Source organism: Terrapene carolina, unplaced genomic scaffold (assembly GCF_002925995.2).
Source record: "Terrapene carolina triunguis isolate 2854851 unplaced genomic scaffold, T_m_triunguis-2.0 Scaffold233, whole genome shotgun sequence".
In the NCBI taxonomy this organism is placed as follows: Eukaryota; Metazoa; Chordata; order Testudines; family Emydidae; genus Terrapene; species Terrapene triunguis.
In genome coordinates this window covers 4,289,330-4,311,250 of record NW_020664584.1, presented here as the reverse complement: position 1 = coordinate 4,311,250, position 21,921 = coordinate 4,289,330, and the positions used below count along the sequence as shown (strand labels likewise).

Genomic DNA, 21,921 nt, shown 5'->3' with positions numbered 1-21,921 from the left:
CTGTACTGTTTTGTCTTAAATTTTCCCCAAAAATTCAGCCTGAGGCAGACAGCTGACATGGAAAATTTCAGCCACATGGTTAAAGATTGGCAAAGTTATAAGCAACTGGAAGCAGGATCTTAATAATAGGCAATACTACCAGTCTCACCTATAATAGACACAGAATGTCTTTCTTCAACACCGATACAGAAGGGGAGGTGGGTGTTTCACCACTGAATGTACAAGTACCCATTGAGCAGCTCCTTCCCATGACCCAAGTCTTTGTCACAATGTAACAGGCAGTTGGGTTTTAATTAATTAATTTCAGATTTCAACCTTAATCCAGAAAAAAGCTAATTTTCTTAAAAGAAACTAATTCTAGACTTCTACCCCCACCACCTTCATTTTACCACAGGAGGTCTTTGAGGAACTTATTTATAGTAGACAGTGACAGGCTGTCTGATCCTATTTATTCAGTCTCACACTTCCAGGGGTCACTAGAGGCTCTGTCCTCTCAAACATGTAACACTGAAGAGCATCACATTCTTGACTCTCTAGGGAAATGTAAGTCACAATTTTGGAGGAGTTAAAACTATTAAGATAAAATAAGAACTGGCCAACATCCAAACTATTAAGGGTCCAAAACAGTCAAAAAGTATTTGCACAATAAAAAGTTACACAAATGTCTTTCTGGCTTCAAGAAGCATTTAGTAACCAACCATATTATTTTATTATACTTTTTATGTTAGGCAATATTCAACTAATATCACGAGTGAACAAACTATCTTCTATAGAATATTGGGGAAGCATCAGATGTTGGCATTCTGTATTTTGAAGTTCGGACCCCCACACACTAGATGTTTGTCAACATTGGGGAAATGAGTGGGCTTAAATGAGTATGTCTTTAAGTACTTGTGTAGACAAAGACAAAGATCTACTCTGGTTTCAAAGAGGATGAGATAAAAGCGCATTAACTGTTTATGTGCGTGAGCAGGATCCACATGGACAGTGTGTATGCAGCAGGCAACTGTGGGTTATATTCACACCCCAACTTGCTGCAAACTAAATGTTTGTATAGACAAGCCCTTAGTATCTAGTGTAGACAAAGACAGTCCTATTTAAAAACATGTTAGCTGGTCCTGGGTGACTGCAGAGTTAAATTGACACATGTAAGTCCACCATTCATTTTTCCCCTATAGAAAAAAACTCAAGCTTCTTTGGTATGGTTATTCAACTTCAAATATGGGTATTTAACTGAGTCATGCAGACAAGTTTGGTAGCTTCACACATTTGCCGAACTAAAAGGGTTTGAACACATCCAAACCAAACTGAAGGCCAGGTCTTTGTACAAGTCTATGTAGATAAGGTTCAGAGAAGCATCCTAATTTGGAGGGGTTTATAAGAACCAGGAGTAACTTCTGACAATTCAGGTGTCCTTGTTTTGGCAGTGCGGGGTTCTCAATCTCTCTCCATCCTTCAACTCTGTACACTGGTTAACAAAACACTTCATTCAGAAAAAATCAGACCGATTGTGTCTATTACTGATTAGCTATAATGCCCTGAGCCACGAACAGATGTTACTGTGGTATCTTCCAGTTCCACGTGAAGGCAGTGCCTCAAGTTTGTCTAATTAAATAACTTATTTTCTGCATCATTGCCTAGAAAGACAAGACTATCTTGTACAAGTGCCTCTGCAGGCTGAGAGATGATTCCTTTAAGTAGGTTTGAATTCAAAGACGTTAAGCTGCTTGTGTTTTTGTTTGTACAACGAGAGAACAAATCTGTTATGAAATGATTTATGCAGCCAATGGCGTGTGTGTGTGTGGTGTGCTGCTGTTGTTTTTTTAAGCCACACATCACAAAATATTCATATCAATCTATGGCCCCGGATGGTGTTTCCTATAACAAGATCTGGTCCCAATCTGCCTTAGTTTACAAGTGAAATTTGTTTGGTAGGTTCAATGCCATCACTACTGGACACTTGTCCACATGAACTCCCACTCTCAACCTCAATTTGACATGACTGGCTGTGTCCATTCAAAAGAAGTCCAGAACTGATACAAGAGGTAAGTTTGAAGGAAGATCAAAGTACACTAGCAGATCTAGGTAAAGCAAGCTTCCAAAACACTTTTGTACACTCTTCTTGCCTCCAAAGGGGGAAAAGAGTCACCTATAAACTAGCCAATTGTTCTCAGAGAATTATGCCCACCCTGGCTGGCTCACAACATTGTTGATGATGGTGCACAGCCAAAGAGGTACACAGAGGAAAACAGAACACAACGATTTTATTTGCATGCAGCCAAAAGGGGGCAAATGAGTAGAGAAAGAAGTTTCATTTCCAAGCTCTAGGAAGTAGAGGTGACCTGAAACTGAAACTTCAATTTCCACTCCTTTTAAATTTCCAGAAGGTTCAGATTCTAATCCCCCGTCTGTTCCTATATCATGGATAGTTTTTTGGTTCTGCATCTAATTTGAATGTGGTCACTGTTCTTGCAAAGTTTCAGCATGAAATGGTGGAAATCTCACAAGAACAGCTCATCTAGCAAGAATTTCACCATTCATGATAGCTGAAAGATCACCAAATCGGATCTCGGAAGGGTATAGATAGAGCCCTGAAAATCTGTGGATATCCTCTTTATATCCGTGGATATCTGCATCCGCAGACCATTTTTGAGGTTTGGATGCAGATACAAACTTTGTATCTGCACAGGGCTCTAAGTATGGACCAGGTTGTGATGTGTCATTCCATATTCCTTATGAAAATATGCTTATGATATGAATATGACATAACTGAGATATACTTTATGCAAGATGGCTCATGTGAGATATCATTGGAAAGGTTATGATTTACTGAATGTGACTGTCCTATTTGTATGCATGTATCATTTCTGTATCTGAAATTAGGAATATTGACTATATATCTGTATTTCAACTATGCTACTTTGGGTGACACCCACTGTTAACACTTCAGGTACAACAATGGAAAAGCCAGACAGGGCGGATGGCCCATCAACAAGACCAATGGACTGTAAAAGAGCTTAGTCTTCCTGTGAACCTGTGGGTCAGCCTGTGAAGAATGGCTACAAGGGTCCTACAGAGGCATGTAACCATGTCACCTGATATTGGAACCCATCTTGAATTCTGTACTTTTCCACGAGATGCTGGGGTGGGGGGGGAGGGAGGTCAAACTAGGAAACAAAGGACTCCCGCCTTATGCAAATCCTATGTGTAGTAAGAGGAGGCCCTGAGATATAAACCTTGGTATCAGAGGCCTGGTATGAGGTCTAAGGCCTGAACTAAAGTAATAGTCAAGACTTTGCTAACATAAAGCAAAGTTAAGCTGTGAGCCAGAGGCAGGCCCTGCTCACAGAAGCTGGCAAGGAAAGGGCTGATGCTGCAAAAAGAGACATACCTAAAAGGTACTGGACACCAGATATCAGAACATTCACATACTTGTACATTCCACACACAACAAGGAACAGGCTGACCCATCCCAATGACAGGGCCAAAAGGGGAATATGATGGATAGTGTTGTTTTGATCGAACCAACATGTACAAGGTGAGAGGCGGCACCTTACTACGTAGAAGGGTTGTACCTTGCTGCGTAGAGGGGTTGCACCTCAATACGTCAGGAGTGATGTGTAACTTGTTTGTACCCGTGTATAAGAATGTATCCCTGGGGTGGTGTCTTTGTCCGGCCGAGGGGGCAGTGGAAAGTCCCGCCACTGACTGAGCCGGGTCCATTGCCAAGAGGCACTTTCTCGTAGTATGCCCGGTAGACTAAGTAATCTACGGGGAACTGCAATTGTGTCTGAGGTTGCAATAAACCTGGTCGACGTGACTTTGCATCTTACTAGACTCTGTGGTCATTGAGGGTTCTCTTCGGGTCTGCTGGGTCAGCTATCTGTGCAGAGTTGGGGCAGCACACAGAGGGAACACACGCATGCAACCGAGTGATATCAATGTAGGAGAAAGCAGAGCACCACACCGGTAGCATCTGACAACACTGGTGACCCCGACCGCTGATCTGGTGAGTAAGCGAACCTGCCGTGGTAAGAATCACAATCTAACATGGCAGCAAACCTTGAACTAGGGAACCCCCTGATCCCCTCCCTTATGATCTTGAGTTTGATAACTCTTGGACCTGCTGGATTGCCAGTAAAGGGGGTCCATATGAATTTAAAAAAGAGAGTGGGGAAACATGGACTGGCATATGGAGAGCGATGGTAGAAACCGAGGCTCTAAAAAATAAAAGTAAAAAAGCAATAAAAGAAGCTACACAGCCCTGGAATGCTCCAACCGCCCTTGCAGGGTGGCAAGCAGCCCAGAGATAACCAGTACAGGAACAGAATAAAACATTGGAAACTGCTGCAAGGAACCTACAAAAAATACATGTGCCACCCCCTGTTATAAATATTGGTGGTAAACAGCAGGCTTCAAGTAGCTACCCTGTGCCTGAAGAATGGGGACAGAAGTGGAAAAAGGTGGTCCTAGTAAAATTAAAAGATGAAAAGGGGTCCAATGCATTGCAACCACCACCTTATGATAAAAGCCAGGTTCCAGGTAAACTTAAACTGAGACCTAGACTGGTGCCTGTCAGAACGGGACAAGTAAGTGCACAGAAGGAAAGAGTAGCAAACAATACTTTCACAGAATTGGTAAATCAAATGAAGGAAAATATGGAACAGTTCACAGAGCACATTAGGAGACAGGAGCTGCGACTCGATCGCAGGGGAGTGAATAAAAAAGAATTTCAAAGTAAAAAACCAAAATTAAGTGGGTTAACACCTAGAATTGATGCATTAACACATGGAGTTGCCCAAAACCAGTTAACTGCAGCAAAAAAGGGCACTCCCACCATCCATTTGGCATGCACACAAAAGCAACAGACATTGGGGGAACAAATTCAGGTTTTACAAAAGCAGGTAACTACCCCCATTCTCCTCCCAAAGCCAGGATAAAAAACAGGGGCGCGGTTCTTAACTGTGCAGGTTCCCAACTGCTTTGACCCACGGAACCACACTCCGCGCTCATATCTGAAAATAGAACCTTCTTTCTCAAATATTTGTACATACCGGTTAAGTTTTGTCCTTTATATGCTTTCTTAGTTTGCTAAACTTGCTGCTGCTGCCTGTACTTTCAAATATCTTGATAGAGTTAATCTCTCTTGGCTCAAGTCTCGCTACCTTCCTAGGTTGCTCTTCAACACCCTCCCCTTTCCCCCGCCTCTCCTCAATTCTGCTCTCTCTCTTTGTTTTAAAAGTTAAAAGTTATAGTTTTTACAGAAACCTCCAAAAGATAAAGCAATTGAAAACAGAATAAAACAAGAAACAAAAAGAAAACAAGGTAAAAACTTTACTTTAAATAAATCCAGTAAATTAAGTATTTTAACCCTTCAGGAATGCAACAGCTGGAATTATTCCTAACTTTCTTGAAGATATGGTTGCAAAGCAACAGAAATGCACACTCTGCTTCTAATCCTAACCACTCACTAATATTTGAAACATGGGCTTTTCTTATTTCCATACAGCAGAGGTTTAAAATAATGTTAAATATAAAGTAATGCAAAATTCCTTGTTACCGAATTAGTACAATACATTTAGCAAATATTAATATATTTTTTATCAATTTATGTTACAAATTTTAAATAAGGAAATAATTTGTTTATTCAAATGTTTAACCCTTTTTATTTTTTTTATTGCCTTATTTTGTATAGTTATGAATAGAATTCTGCGCCATTTGTTGTTAATTGTAAGTTTGTCCTGTATGTCATGTGTGTTGTCTTGTGTTGTATGTTGTGTGTGTCACGTGACTATTTTTTATTATTTTTATTTTGTTGCAACAAAAGTCAATTTTATACCCTTTTAAAAATTTATGTATATGTGGTACCACACTATTTTAAGATCATGGTTGGGGTATAATCATAGTATTATTAGCACCAATTTTTTGTGCAAAGTTCAAAAAAGTTTTAGTTACAAATATATGTACATATATTTCTGCCTCAACAAATAATGCAATTGCAAACAAAAAATATTCTCTTATCAATCACAGTTTTATTTTGTTTTTTAACATTTTTTTTTATTTGTTATTCAAAGAAAAAATGTAAGGGGAAACCTCAACATTAAGGTAAAAGTAATATTAACAAAATGTTAATTTTTTGTTTGGGCTTTTTATAAACTTGTTTGTACTTTTAAATATAGTTATAAGAATATCATAACCAAAATGTTTTAAAATAACAATTTATGCATAAAGCTAACTAAACAATTTGAACAGGTTTCCACCTTTGGCTCCCAAACATAACAAAGCATCATGAAAGTATACCCTCAAATACCCTCAAAGTACTGTATTTAAAATTTATTTTGGTTTAATTTTTTATGCTTTTCTTTTGTTATGTTATGTTATGTTAATGGGAAGCAGTGGTTGTTAAAGTTGTGCTTCTAAACAGTTAACAAGAGTGAAATTGGTATCACAAGCAAATTAACTCTAAAAAGCTAGGTAAAAATTCTGTTAACTCCTTTGCTGAAACAAATTGTTCAGCAAGGGAAAGCAATACACCTTCTCATGGAAGATTGTGAGCATTTATTTTAGCCATTAAGCATTACATTTCGTATAAAAATATTAGTAATGCACTTCAAATGAAAATGAATGTCTATACAACAATTGAAAAAGTATAGCTTGTGTTATAAAAGGCTCGGTCCCTATTACCTTGTTCTTATTACATTGTAAACAAACTAAGTTAAACTGTGTATTAAGTTTGGGTTACTGAAAACAAAAACAAAAAACAAAAACTTTACTCTGTTAACTAAAAAAAGTTGTTTAAGTTGCATCCCACAGACTAAAGACACCAGAAGACATCACGCCACAAAAATACCAGATGATATCAGTATACAGTGAAGAAACCCCCAAGCATCAAGAAAAGAAAAATGAAGTGCTTTATAAATAAGAGACTGGTTAAATACACCTCTATCTACCATATATGGACAATTAAGTTAACAATCAGCTAAAAGCCACTAGCTGGACCAGAATAAGCCATCATTTAATTTCAACTTGGTTACTATGTAAAAACAACTGTCTTATTGCTGTACTACTATATTATTGTTGTACTGTTGTTTTACTGCTGTATTGTATTATTGCTGTACAACATTCACAATGTGCATAACCTTGCTCAACACATAGGTAAAAATTAACAAACAAATGGCAGCAAACAACCTGAAGGCAAGGAAAAAAAAGTGGTAAACAAACAAAAAGTTACATAGTAACTACAAATTGAGTAAACACATTGCCTGCTAGTACCAGTCATAATTTGGGTCAGTGACACTGCATCCTAACTGAGGCACATGTTATTCAAAACAATCTTGTTCAGTGTCTGGGTACCAATACTACATCCCGACACAGCACTATTTGATAAATTGGTTACTGTCCATTCAGTAGGTTATCCGGAAGACAGCATCCATAAGAAACAACTGGATCTATGTCAACTACTGGTGTATCGCAGAGCCGTGTAACCAATGGAACAGAGAAGCTAGCCACTTCTATTTCCTGCGCAGTAAAGCTTACCAGAGGGTGACAACCAGCCATAAGGGTAACCTATAACATGAATGGACAGTACTGTGTAGTAACTAATTACAATATATTTATATATAAAGGTCTCAGTGGTAGTGTCACTACTCCAAATTTCTGTTTTTCTTCTCATATACATAGCACTGTGGGACACACTATCACAATCCCTATCCCAGTATTTCAAAACACTCAGTCTACTGCTAATAGTGAGACAGGTGATAACTGGAATTGCCCTAATAGGAGTGTGTTTCTATCTGTGTCACCAAAGTAAAAGGGCCAGAGTACAACACCAGACTGGAAAAACATGGTTATGCTTGGATATAAGGTGGTGTCATATGTACACATACATACTATACATATATGCCCATACACACTACAAGTATATATGCCATATCCATATAATTCATATATATTAATTATTTGGGAGTGCCTCTAAGGCTCAATCATAATACTACATTCCTCAGTCATGGTCCCGGGCCTAACATTCCCAGGCCCACCATAAGGGACTAAAAAATAATTGGATAATAAAATCTGTCTGCCAGTCGTACGAGGGAATGTGCAGACTAAACAGACGGATGGGGCATGAGTGTATGAATGGTAAAAGAAGGTAACCACATAACAGTGTTTAGCCCACTGGGTTATCTTTAGTCCATGCATTATGCTTTTCCAGGAAGATGGGTAAACATCCTCCCCGTAAAAAGACAAAAAGTGGGGGAATGTAGTAAGAGGAGGCCCTGAGATATAAACCTTGGTATCAGAGGCCTGGTATGAGGCCTAAGGCCTGAACTAAAGTAATGGTCAAGACTTTGCTAACATAAAGTTAAGCTGTGAGCCAGAGGCAGGCCCTGCTCACAGAAGCTGGCAAGGAAAGGGCTGATACTGCAAAAAGAGACATACCTAAAAGGTACTGGACACCAGATATCAGAACATTCACATACTTGTACATTCCACACTCAACAAGGAACAGGCTGACCCATCCCAATGACAGGGCCAAAAGGGGAATATGATGGATAGTGTTGTTTTGATCAAACCAACATGTACAAGGTGAGAGGCGGCACCTTACTACGTAGAAGGGTTGTACCTTGCTGCGTAGAGGGGTTGCACCTCAATACGTCAGGAGTGATGTGTAACTTGTTTGTACCCGTGTATAAGAATGTATCCCTGGGGTGGTGTCTTTGTCCGGTCAAAGGGGCAGTGGAAAGTCCCGCCACTGACTGAGCCGGGTCCATTGCCAAGAGGCACTTTCTCGTAGTATGCCCGGTAGACTAAGTAATCTACAGGGAGCTGCAACTGTGTCTGAGGTCGCAATAAACCTGGTCAACGTGACTTTGCATCTTACTAGACTCTGTGGTCACTGGGGGTTCTCTTCGGGTCTGCTGGGTCAGCTATCTGCGCAGAGCTGGGGCAGCACACAGAGGGAACACACGCACGCAGCCGAGTGATACCAACATAGGAGAAAGCAGAGCACCACACCGGTAGCATCTGACAACACTATGTAAGGGTGGGAGTGAGGTAATCCAGGTCGTCAGTTCTCCCCTGCTACCCCACCGAAGATGACTGCTGGAAACCACTAAGACTGAACTGAGGGAAAGAACTGGGCCCAGGCTGGAAGGGCATCTGGCCTGTGAAGAAGATTATTAAAACCAAATTTAGGGTGAGAATTTCCATGTAACCAGTTTCTTTAGTGTATTAAGCTTAGTTTGTGTGCTCTGTTTTATTTTCTTAGTAATCTGCCTTGTTTTGTCTGCTTCCTCCTTAACTACTTAAAATACACCTATTTTAGTTGTTAAACTTATTTCTGGTTTACAATATAACCCAGTTTATGCAATTTCTAACTGGGGAGACGGGAACAAGAAGTGTGCACATCTCTCTTCCACATTGAGGGAAGAGGCGAATTTCATAATATATCTTTGCGTCTGTACTCCAAGGGAGGTGGACATCTGAGTGCTGGAGCAAGTCCCTTAAAATGAGTCTTCCCAAAGCTGATCTGCAGCTGGGTGTGGCCCTGCCTGTGTGTGTGTTAGAGGAGGTTTTAAGAGCCTGGCTCAGCAAGAGAGTAAAGGGGGCCCATGCTGGCAGAACAGGTAGACTCAGTGGTATCTTCAGCACCTCAAGTGGCTTCCCAAGGGGTCCAACTTGTCACACAGGTATGGGTCCGAACATTGCCTACTCTTCCCACCTCAACTAAAAGGATATGAAAAAGGACAATAATCCAGTGACTGTATATAAATACCACATAAACAACCCGTTAACTCTATAAAGTAGCCCCTGAGTTTCCTCCTGGTCACTAAGGAATGATTATTTATATGGTGCAGTAACCACGCATAAGCACTTTACAAAACAAAGTTGATGATAATTTCTGCTTCGAAAAAGCTTAAAATCTAACTTGGATGCAACCAATTACTTACCTCTGCTTCTTAGGATTCTTACTCCTTGGTCACCTAGCCTTTTGCTGGCTCTCCAGCTTACAATTCAAGAGCAAGGATTACGCAGTGATGATGGACCAAATCCGCAGATGGTGTAGATCAGCACAGCTCCACTGCGATCAGTGATGTCAATGGATGCAAGCTGATTTACACCAGCTGAGGATCTGGCTCAGTAGCTTTGAAGAAATAAAATTACCTCCCTGCAATTCCACTTCGAAGACTCCTCTATCATGATATTTTCAAACTCTTGTGTTGGGAGCTGGAGAAGCAGTGACGAGCTGGAGAAGCAGTGACAAGCCAGATCAGCAGTGAGTAAGAATCCAGCATGGATATTTTTAAAAATATGCAGACCAAAGAGTGGACCAATGCAGGAAAGCTTCATGGAACAAGTGGATTTTACAGAGGGAGTTGACAGAAGAGAGAGGGGTGGTTGGAAAACAAAGATATGTGAGGCTCTACCAAGCACAGGGAACAGCATAAGAAACGGCACAATGTTGGGACCAAGAAAGTGACCAGGGAAAAGACTGAAGGGTTAATGATGGAGTGATCCTAATCTTTGGAACCTATTTGTGAGCATGCATGCAGGCCTGATGAAATAAATCCTAGAATACCTAAGGAACAGACTGAAGAGATCTCTGAGCCATTAATGATTATCTTTGAGAACTTGTGGAGGATGGATGAGATCCCAGAGGACTGGAAAAGGTCAAATATAGTACCTATATATACAAAGGGAACAAGGACAACCCACGGAATTATAGACCAGCCATCTTAACTTCAGTATCTGGGAACAAAATGAGCAAATAATCAGTCAATTTGTAAGCACCTAGAAGATAATAAGGTGATAACTGTTATATCCTTGGGGGCAACAGTTTTAGGAAGAAATCACTGGAGACACAGAATGCTGTAAACCTTCCACGACAACCAAATACACAACAATAATAGTAACAGTCAACATGGATTTGTCAAGAACAGATCATGTCCCACCAACCTAATATCCTTATTTGACAAGGTAACAAGTCTTGTGGATGTGGGGAGCAGTAGATGTGATATATCTTGACTTTAGTAAGGCTTCTGAGACTGTGTCACATGACCTTCTCATAAGTAAACTAGAGAAATATAGCCTAGGTGAACCTATGATAAGATGGGTGCACAACAGGTTGGAAAACCATACTCGGAGGGTAGTTATCAATGGTTCACAGTCAAGCTGGAAGGGCATATTGGGTGGGGTCCTGCAAGGATCAGCCCTGGGTCCAGTTCTATACAATATCTTCATAACTTATCTGGATAATGGCATAGGGAGTACACTTATAAAGTTTGCAGACAATATCAAGCTGAGGGGGATAGCAAGCACTCTGAAGGACAGTATTAGAATTCAATATGATCTTGACAAACTGGAGAAATGATCTGAAATAAATAGGATGAAATTCAATAAGGACAAATGCAAAGTACTACACTTAGGAAGGAATAATCAATTGCACATATACAAAATGGGAAATGATTGCCTAGGAAGGAATACTGCAGAAAAGGATCTGGGGTTTATAGAGAATCACAAACTAAGTAGGAGTTAATAATGGAATACTGTTGCTAAAAAAGCAAACATCATTCTGGGATGTATTAGCACAAACATGGTAAGCAAAACACGAGAATTAATTCTTCCACTCTACTTAGCATTGATGAGACCCCATCTGGAGTATCGTGTCCAGTTCTGGGCACCACACTTTGGGAAAGATGTGGATAAATTGGAGAAAGTCCTAAGGAAAGCAACAAAAGGTCTAGTCTAGAAAATATGACCTATAAGGAAAGATTGAAAAAACTGGGTTTGTTTAGTCTGGAAAAGACTAAAGGGGGACATGATAAAAGTCTTCAAGTACGTAAAAGGCTGTTATAAAAAGGAAGGTGATAAATTGTTCTCCTTAACCACTGCGGACAGAAGTAGTAATGGGTTTAAATTGAGGCAAGCGAGATTTAGGTTACACATTAGGAAAAACTTCCTATCTGTAAGGGTAGTTAAGCACCGAACAAATTATCAAGGGAGGTTGTGGAATCCCCGTTACTGGAGCTGTTTAAGAACAGGTTAACACCTGTCAGGAACTTAGTCCTTCCTCAATGCAAGGGACTGGACTAAATGACCAATTGAGGTCCCTTTCAGTCCTACATTTCTATGATTCTATGCAGGAGTTCACTTCCATGTACTGCAAATCCTGAAAATTAGCACATGATCTATGGCAAAATTTGGAACTCAGACGTCTTTCCTGATCAGAATTTATTACAAACACCTCACATACTAAAAAGAACTCTATGCATTTTAATATCTCCAGGTACTGTCACTGAAACATTTACAGTACTACTATACAGGTCCTGGCAAAACATGTCTGCTTATGCAAACTTTGCTCAGTTGTGCTTTTAACTGCAAATTAGGAAAAGATACTTACAGAAAATGAGAATCTCCCAAGTAGTTACAGCATATTAAAGTCTCTGACTGGACTAAGCTAAGCTAAGCTTAAGAAAAGAAAAACTGTATCCCTTGATACTGGATTTCTGATCACCATCAGAAAGGTGCTGTTTGTTTTCTTCAGAGCAACATATATGATTTATAACAAGACACCACAGGTCAACAGAATTATGAGAGAGGCTATCAATGCTGAAAGGAACCAGGGCTGGTGTCAGGGTTCCTTCCCCACTCTGAAGTCTAGGGTACAGATGTGGGGACCCGCATGAAAGCCCCCTAAGCTTATTTCTACCAGCTTAGGTTAAAACCTGGTACGCTGCCACCACCAAGTGATTTAACAAGAAATAGGGAAAGGACCACTTGGAGTTCCTCTTCCCCCCAAAAATATCCCCCAAACCCTTACACCCCCTTTCCTGGGGAAGCTTGAGAATAATATCCTAACCAATTGGTTACAAAGTGATCAAAGACCCAAACCCCTGGGTCTTTGGACAATGGAAAAATCAGTCAGGTTCTTAAAAGAAGGATTTTATTAAAAAGAAAATGTAAAAATCATCTCTGTAAAATCAGGATGGAAAATAACTTTACAGGGTAATCAGATTCAAAGAGCCCAGAGGAACCCCCTCTAGTCTTAGTTTCAAAGTTACAACAAAACAGGGATAAACCTCCTTCTAGCAAAGGTAAAATTCACAAGTTGAGAAAAGAAAGATAAACTAATATGCCTTGCCTGGCTGTTACTTACAAGTTTGAAATATGAGAGACTTGTTCATAAAGATTTGGAGAACATGGATTGATGTCTGGTCCCTCTTAGTCCCAAGAGTGAACACCACCAAAACAAAGAGCACAAACAAAAGCCTCCCCCCCAAGATTTGAAAGTATCTTGTCCCCTTATTGGTCCTTTGGGTCAGGTGTCAGCCAGGTTACCTGAGCTTCTTAACCCTTTACAGGTAAAGGGATTTTGGTGCGTCTGGCCAGGAGGGATTTTATAGTACTGTATACAGAAAGGTTGTTACCCTTCCCTTTATATTTATGACAGCTGGGATGCACAAAAAGAATTAGGCATTGTGACACTACTGCATCACACTGCCTAACTTTTAGGCATTTGGTAAAATCACTGCAATACACAAAGTCTGAGTTAGGCACCTAAGCTTCTGTACAATGAATGGGGAGAGATAAGCACCTTAGACTGCAATTAACAAAAGCTAGTGTGCTAGGGGGGACCTATCTAAGCTAGCCAGTGGAAGATGCCATCTAGAGGGGTGTGCATTAAGACCCACCCCTCTCACAGATATAGACACCTAAGTGTGGGCTGCAGCAAGGTGTCTATTTCCTCTTGTGATTCAGATCCAGGAATCCTCTTTAGACTTACTTGCCTTATGCTGTTTTAGCAAGAAGGTGTGGGGTGGGAGGAATGACTCAGAGTGAGAGAGAGCACACAAGCATGAGAATGACTCTGTAGCCTGGTGGTCAGAGCACTCCCCCAAGATGGGGAGACCCGGGATCCAGTCCCCCTGTTCCAATGACTAATTATTTTTCCAAAGTGCAACAGCTTCAATAGAAGAGATTGAGGGAGCTTCACCTCAGAATATCCCATAGCCCAGTGGTTAGGGCACTCACTTGAGTTGTGGCAGATCCCTGTTCAAATCCCTTCTTCCCATCACCAGTGGGCAAATGCTATTCACAAAGCAATCACACTATATCTGACTCCTCAGCCTCAAAGGAAACCTGCACAACACTTTCAAAAGATGAGCCTGGGAGCTTAAATTCATTACTGGACACTAAAAAGCATGGACTGAACAAACACACTGGATTTATGGCTTCTTACAATAATCTATAACCCACTGACCCCCTCTTTTTGTCCTATGACTACAGAGGTGTTAACGGGCCACTTTACCTTAAATGGTTCCTTTGAATATGTGCTAATTACTTATGCCAAGCAATATGCCCCACCTTGCATTTTACCGTGATGCTGGGAACACCTTTCCCAGACCTGAAGGAGAGCTCTGTGTGGCTCAAAAGCTTGTACCTCTCCCCAACAGAAGTTGGTACAATAAAAATATTACATCACTCACTTTGTCTCTCTAATGGATTTTTAAGGCACTCAGTAGCGATGTAATTAACAGACAATTTACATGCTCAAGTATTATTTTATTTGCATGTGTCAATGGGCACAATAAATGAACATGCATTTTTGTGGCCATCTCTTGTGTGCCCTTCTTCGAATTTTCAGCAGTGTGCACTACGAAAGGTGGCAAATAAGCTGAAGGAAAGTTTTAATACTGTCTAGGAATGAGTGCCTTACCCTGCATCCCCTCAGTCACATAAGTAGTTCTCACTCATGCTAGTGGACCTACCAAAGTCAATGGGGCTACTCAAATATATAAACGGTAGCTGTCTAACTAAGGCTGGGTTGGATCAGGCAGCTCAGGTTTCATCTAGGATCAGAAATGTAGTAGGAAGAGAGACTGAGACATAAGCCCTTGTATTAGAGACCTGGCATGAGACAGGACCTCCTTACAGAATTTGGCAAGAACAGGGCTAATATTGCAGAAATACACATTCCTAAGAAGTGCTAGTTACAGAGTGCTTATGCAAACACATCCCAGTATTAAGGGACCAGAGCATTTTGATATTAAGGATGGTACAAAAACATTTCCCACGGATAACAGAACACACTGACCTCTTTTAAAAGATAAGGTTAGGATGACAGTATGTAATAAAGATGTTTTATTTAAACCAACATGTACAAAATAATGGGTAATAACTAGCGATGTCAGGGGGCAGTAACTAACTATGTCAAAGGGACAGTACTAACTTGTTTGTAATGGGGTATAATCTTTGGCCAGCCTAGGGAGCAGTGGAAAGTCCCACCACTACCTAAGCTGCGTTCATTGTCACGAGCCTACATGTCTTCGTATACTCGTAGAGTCTGCCAGATGCTGTTACCGTGCTTCGCCAACAATAAACCTAGCCGGGTGCCTTTGCTAAAAACCAAATCTGTAAATTTATTAGGCAGTTTAATTAAGGTCTGCTATCTCCGCAGAGCTGGGACAGCACACTGAATAAACACGTACGCAGCCAACATCTGACCACACCAATCATGTTGAAAAGTAGAGATAGATTCAGAAAAGTAACTGTCAAAAAAATCCCAACACATGCAAAATCCCTCCTTGGTACGAAACATATCTGTGTCCTATCTGTTTTCTGAATCATATCTGTATGTTACATGGTAGGAGCTCTTAAACTGATAACAGAAAAACCAGCTACAAGCTATGCTCTATTTCAAAGTTTGAGAACCAACAGTTCACAAAGAAAGCGCACAGTCACACAAAGGTGAACTGCTTGAAAACTTTGATTCTATCCACAGCAGCAACAATTTCAGACAGTTTCAGCCAAACATGAACAAAAATAAACTCTCAGAAATCACTTCTCCCCACTGCAAGATTTTAACGCTCTGTCCAGCTGAACTCATATTCCAAAGGAAATGGCTGTCTCTAAGCAAGCACAAACACACCACACTCGGCGAGATAATCATCACCCTAGAATAAGCCACTCCAGCATCCTCACCCGCTCACGTAAAAAAAAAAAAAATTAAAATAAAATAAAATAAAATAAAGCAATTTTCTGCTGAAATCTCTGCCACATTTCACAGCCAGTCATTTAGAAATCACATGGGAATGCCGCATGCATCTGCAAAATCGCATCTTCTCTCTCTCCAAAGGCAGAATGAAGGATAATTGTAAAATAATGACAAGTTTAAGAAATGTGCAAAACAGAGTAAAATTCCAAACTGCAAAACAGCTCAAATTTCATTTTAATAACACTACTTTGCACATATATAGCATCATTCATCTGAGGATCTGAAAATGCTTTACAAATAAGCTCTCAACAAATATTTGAGGTATTGTTACCCTTTTTTTCAGACAGGCAAAGTGACTTTCCCATGGTTATGCAGTGGCTTGCAGAATCTGGTCTAGAACCCAGCACTCCAGGTTATAGGTCCATACTCTAACCACAAGAGCCTCCTTCAACAGACAAGTCAAAACCAGACAATTCAACCAGATTTACTATTGTAGTGTGATTCACATAGCCCTCTAACTCCCCTGGACAAAATCTCAAAGCTAGAACGTTTCTTGTCTGCTTTCCTCCTCTAACCTCTTTACTTGTCCCAGTGCCCCTGGGCCCATTCTTGTCTCCATTCTTACTCTTCTTTTTAACTTCTCATTCTCTCTAGCTCTTTCCCCTCACACTACAAACATTCTTACTTTCTCCCATCTTACAAAAACCCTCCAATGACCCCCACTTGCCCCATCTCCCTTTTAATCTCTAAGATCATTGAACAAGCTGTCGATAATCACTTTCTGAAGTTCCTCACCCTTCAGTTCTGTCCCAGACCTTCCCAGCAGGCTGGCTTTAGGCTGATTCTCCCGAATTGGGCCCTGCGCCTAAGAGGACCCCACGCCAGTGCCTAAGAGGGCCCCACGCCCTAAAGAAGAGTGCCTAACTTAGGCGCCTTTTTAATTTTTACTCACCCGGCGGCGGTCCACGTCTTCGGCGGCACTTCCGGTCTTTGGCGGCATTTCAGTGGTGGGTCCTTCAGTGCCGCGGAAGACCCAGAGAGAGTGAAGGACTCACCGCCAAAGTGCCGCCGAAGACCTGGACCGCCACCGGGTATTCGAATCGGGCCCCGCACTTCCTAAAGCCGGCCCTGCTTCCCAATACAGCCTCCACCCCTAGCACTCCACTGAAATCACTCTCACCAGTTTCTAATGACATCTTCTTCACCAAAACTTAGAATCAATACTCTGTCCCCATACTCCTTTACCTGTCAGCCACCTTCAACACACTTGACCATGCTCCTCTTCTTGAAATCCTGTCCTCCACTGGCTTCCAGGACTCAGTTTTCTCCTGATTCTCCCCTACCTCTATAATCGCTCCAGTGTGTCCTCTGGAGGGTCCTCATCCTCCCACTGGTTTTCTCTGAGGGATTCCACAGGACTCTGTCCTTGGTCCCCTTCTCTTCTTTCTCCACATCTTATCTCTGGATAATGTCATCCACAAATGCAAATTCAACTACCATATCCATTCTGACAACTTACAGATCTCCTCCTCTAGACCTGTTTCCTTCTAATCTCCCCGCTGTCCCTCCCTCCTACCTCCTTTCTCAATTGCTGTGGACAGCACCCCCATTCTACCTGCCTTCTTCAGCTTGGCCCTCTCTCTAGGTTCACACATCTAGACTATGTCTACATCTTGCTGATTCTTTCTGCATAACATCTCTAGGATAGGGCCTTTTCTATCCACACACACAGCTAAAACTCTTTGTCCATGCTCTCATCATCTTGCATCCTTCTCTCTGGCCTTGATAAATACAACCTTGCCCCACTGGTATGGTGCTGCAAAGATTTTCCTAGCTTGTCACTTTGACCATGTCACTCCTCTCTTTACATCCTTCCACTGGCTCCCCATTTTCTATCACATCAAATATAAGCTACTTGTATTCACTTTCAAGGCCTTTCATAGCCTACATCTGCCCTACCTATCATCTCTCAGTCACTTTGGAGATCTTGACTCCTGCTTCATGATGCCAGCCTCTATTGCCCAGTTGTCAAATTTTCAAACAAGCCGCTTTGTGCTTTCTCCCATGCTGTCCCTCATTTGAGAGGAGCTCCCGGTAAATATCCACAAAACTGACACACTATCCTCCTTTAACACCCTCCTCAAAACTCTTTTCCCATGATGCCTCCAAAACACTTGACAATGGTTAAGCTGCTGATGGGCTGAGAACACTGTCTATCAGGCTGGCCAACATTGTCTCATTGTTTCCTTGTATTCTTCCAAATGTCTCTCCATCTGTTGTCCCTTGTCTTTGGGACATGGACTGTCTTTTTGTTCTGGGTTTGTCCAGCACAACGGGGCCCTGGCTCGTAGGTGCTACGTTGATACAAATAAATCACCACCACCACCCATATCCTTTCCACCACATGAACACAAGTGGAGTGTTTTATCTCTACTGAGGTAACAGCTTTAGTAAAATACAAGCAGTCCCAGCCAGTAGCTCTACAATGGAAGCAAAGCAGAGACTTACCTCCTTTTGATGGTGAGCATTGCTCCTAAGAGGATAATAACAAACATCAGAAGGCCAGCTATAACCCCAGCCATTTTCACTGTGTTGTCAGCTTGCTTTTCGGGCTCCACTGCATTGGAATTCTGGGTGGAAGCTCCTTAAAAGGTGGAGGGAGGAAGGAAATAAAAATTAGAACTTGTAGAAAATATCCCACAGTGATCAGATTTTAATAGTTAAAACTTAATGATATACCTATAAACAAATTGCAGCAGTCAAATTGTCCATCTAGCCTGATCTACTGCTTTCAGCAGTGGCTAGTACCAGATGTTTCAGAGGGAGGTGTAAAGCCCCAGTATAACACACCTGATTAATTTTACAATATTATACTGTAGGGGAAAATGTCTTTTTCAGATAGCAATCAGCTTATACCCAGAAGCAGGAGAATTAATAGCAGTTATAATTTTAATCCTACATAGTTTAGCTGCAGGTGCTAATCTTAGGGACAGAAACAGCAAACAGCACAAAGTTTACAGTGAAGCATCCCCATAATAGTTTTGTAGCAACATTTTTTCTTCTGCAGTCAGAAAAAATATGTATTTGCCACTACACTGATTACACATTCAACAAACATTAATCCAAACATACAAAACAACCCCATCGCCCGCTCAAATCATCTACTTTGTTCCACGTATGAGTTCTTCTGTCTTTGGCAAGGCAACACAATTTTCACTTCAACAGAAAATGTACACTGTGGGCATTTAAAAATCAAATATATTTATAAACTTACTCTTTGAAAAGCATTTCCTCTTTCACTTACTTGCCAAGGTCTGACTTCAAGGTTCTGTTTCCCCTCCAATAGTTGATCACTTTGTAGAATGTGGCTGCCCAATTATTTAGCGGTGCTACTCATGGGAAGCCTATTACACCTATGTTGTGTAGACTTCACTAGCTACTGCATTGATTTCCTCCCAGATAAAATTTAAATGTGTTGAGTTTGATCCAGAAAGCCTAAAGGTTTTGTGTGACAGTCTATACTATTATGGTCAAGACTATGATAAATTTTGTACAAAGTATGTCTTGTAAGGTACCATTTGAAAAGTCATAATCTGCTGAATATCATTATTGTGTTAAAATATGTGAGGTTATAAGATTCTACTGTATGATTGTTACTGAAATACATAGAAATTCTGGGGTCCTACATACCAATTTTTCAGAGACAAAGATAGACTAGCACCCCAGACTTGTGTTAAAGGGGGATCACCTACTTAAGTGACCATCCTTCAGCAGATGGGAAGTATAAACAAGAAATTTACAGTTCATCACAGGGACGATTCAAAGCTCACATCCACAATGGACTGTGCATCACCATGACTCAGCACGGATGTTTCTAGCACAAGAGATTGAATTATAAAGAAGGAGGAAAACATTTGACTTCATCTCTCCTCCTCCCATCTCTCTGATCATGGCATCAACTCTCAAAGAACTAAACTAAGACAGAGTGGTCCCAGGCTGAAATAACACCCAGCCTGCGAAACAACAGCGTATATGGTGAGACAAAAACTTTGCTTTTACAGTCACTTCACTTGTTAAGTTAGGTAGTAGCTTGCATATTACTGTTTTATTTTCTTTTGTAACCAATCCTGACTTTTATGCATCATCACTTGTAATCATTTAAAATCTATCTTTCTGCAGTTAATAAACTTATCTTATTGTTTTATCTTAACCAGTGTGTTTGGGTTAACCAATGTGTGGGAAACTCCTTTCGGGATAACAATGCTGGTGCATATATCATTTTCCTTTGATGAAATGATGGTCTTTCTATGAGCTTGTATTGTTCAATAGTTTGCTGGACAGTACAAGGCACATATTACTGGAGGAACAAGGTTGGGACTAAGAACTTGCAGGTATCACCCTGTACATAATTAATGAGTGATTGGTCAGAGCACTCTGGGAGTGAATTTGCATGCTGATGGCTGTGTGAACAAGCCAGGAGTGGGTGTTCTGACAGCATAGCAGCATAAAAGACACCCCAAGCTAGAGAATTAAGATGACACAGCTGTTCAACGGTCCAGATTGTACCCTAGGTAATGTCACATTTTGAATCTTGGTTGCCTTAGAGACTACGGGACAAATGCTGATATCAATTGCATTGTTGCTATTATTTATTTAGCTACTGATACAATATCTGACTTCATTGTGGTTATTTGAATTTACAACCAAGATCACAACCTGACTGCATGAGCCATCTTGTCTGTTGAAGTCAGCTGGCTCCTCACACATGCAGCCCTCAAAGTTGAACACTTATAGGTTGGGAAAGGGGAGCAAGGGTGGAAAGCAAATTGTTCTCATTAGATGGCTCTGAAGTTTGCTTCCCTGATTGGTCTGACAAAGCCCAAGTGTGCTGACCTTCAAGGAAAGTTGAATGGATTCTCTGTTCACCAAGACTAGTTAGTGTTTGAATCAACTTTCTGAGACACAGTTGGGAGTCTCATTGATTAATTTTTGTCATCTTATTATTTTGTCATGTGCTTTAAAAGGTTGTACTGGCCAATATGAATCACAATGGATACATCTGCCTAAATAAAACAAATAAAGAACACACAGGATGTAAATACGTTCCTACTGGCCAAACCCTGTCCAAACTGATGGACTTCAATGGGATGAGGATCTGGCCCTAAAACAAACAGGAGATGCTGTTTCAAGAGGCTGTTTTCTTCTTGTCAGCTGTTGAAGGGCAAACATGGACCGATGACAAGTAAATAAAGGAAAAAACGAATTTCCAGACATTTTGTTTTCAGACACACATGCAAATTTCAAATTCTACACTAATGGGCTAATAGCCTAAAATTTGATGTGAAGCCAGAGAGAGTCAGACTGGCCCCCAAAGTTCAAGGGTGCTTAGAACCAGAGTTCTGATGTGAAACTCTCTTTACTCCACACCGTGTAGCCTGGAGGGGCTTTTTTTTCTTTTATGTTTGAAAGTTCTTCTTTAGAATTCATCCCCACACTGCCTTAATAATGTGAACTGGCCAATCGCTAGAGAGAGTCCACATGACGCATTGTGATGGACGGAGCTTGCTGCTGGTTAGGGGGTTAGACCTTTGTTTGCCATGCCTCTAGTCTTTCCACTAGGACACTTTCACACCGGATGGAGGTCTGTCTTTTATTGGGGATTGACTTGACCCTCTGGTCAGGTTATCACTCAGTCTTATCTCCCTGAAGGACCCTGTAAGGGTTACCAAATGTCCACTACACAGGAGTGCCTTACAGTTGCCTCCCTGGGCTCCTTCCTACCCCCACTCTCTTGTCAAAGTCTTGCAGTCTGTTTCACAGGAGTGAGAGAAGAGGTACTAGTTGAACCTTCAGCCCCACTGGGCTCAGCCAACAGGTTCTTCCTCTCCAGGAGTAGGTTTCTGCATTGCCCTTTCTCCGGAGCTCTCAGG

The 21,921-nt window shown here is 41.0% G+C and overlaps 1 protein-coding gene across 1 annotated transcript in view; it reads right to left on the bottom strand.

The window, feature by feature from the left end:
• Positions 1–21,921, bottom strand: part of PTPRT (protein tyrosine phosphatase receptor type T) — a 697,808-nt gene that overhangs the window by 88,730 nt on the left and 587,157 nt on the right. Inside the window, exon 14 of the mRNA XM_026656812.2 lies at positions 18,500–18,635. Coding sequence (XP_026512597.1) covers positions 18,500–18,635 — 136 coding nt within the window. The remainder of the gene's footprint in view (positions 1–18,499; positions 18,636–21,921) is intronic.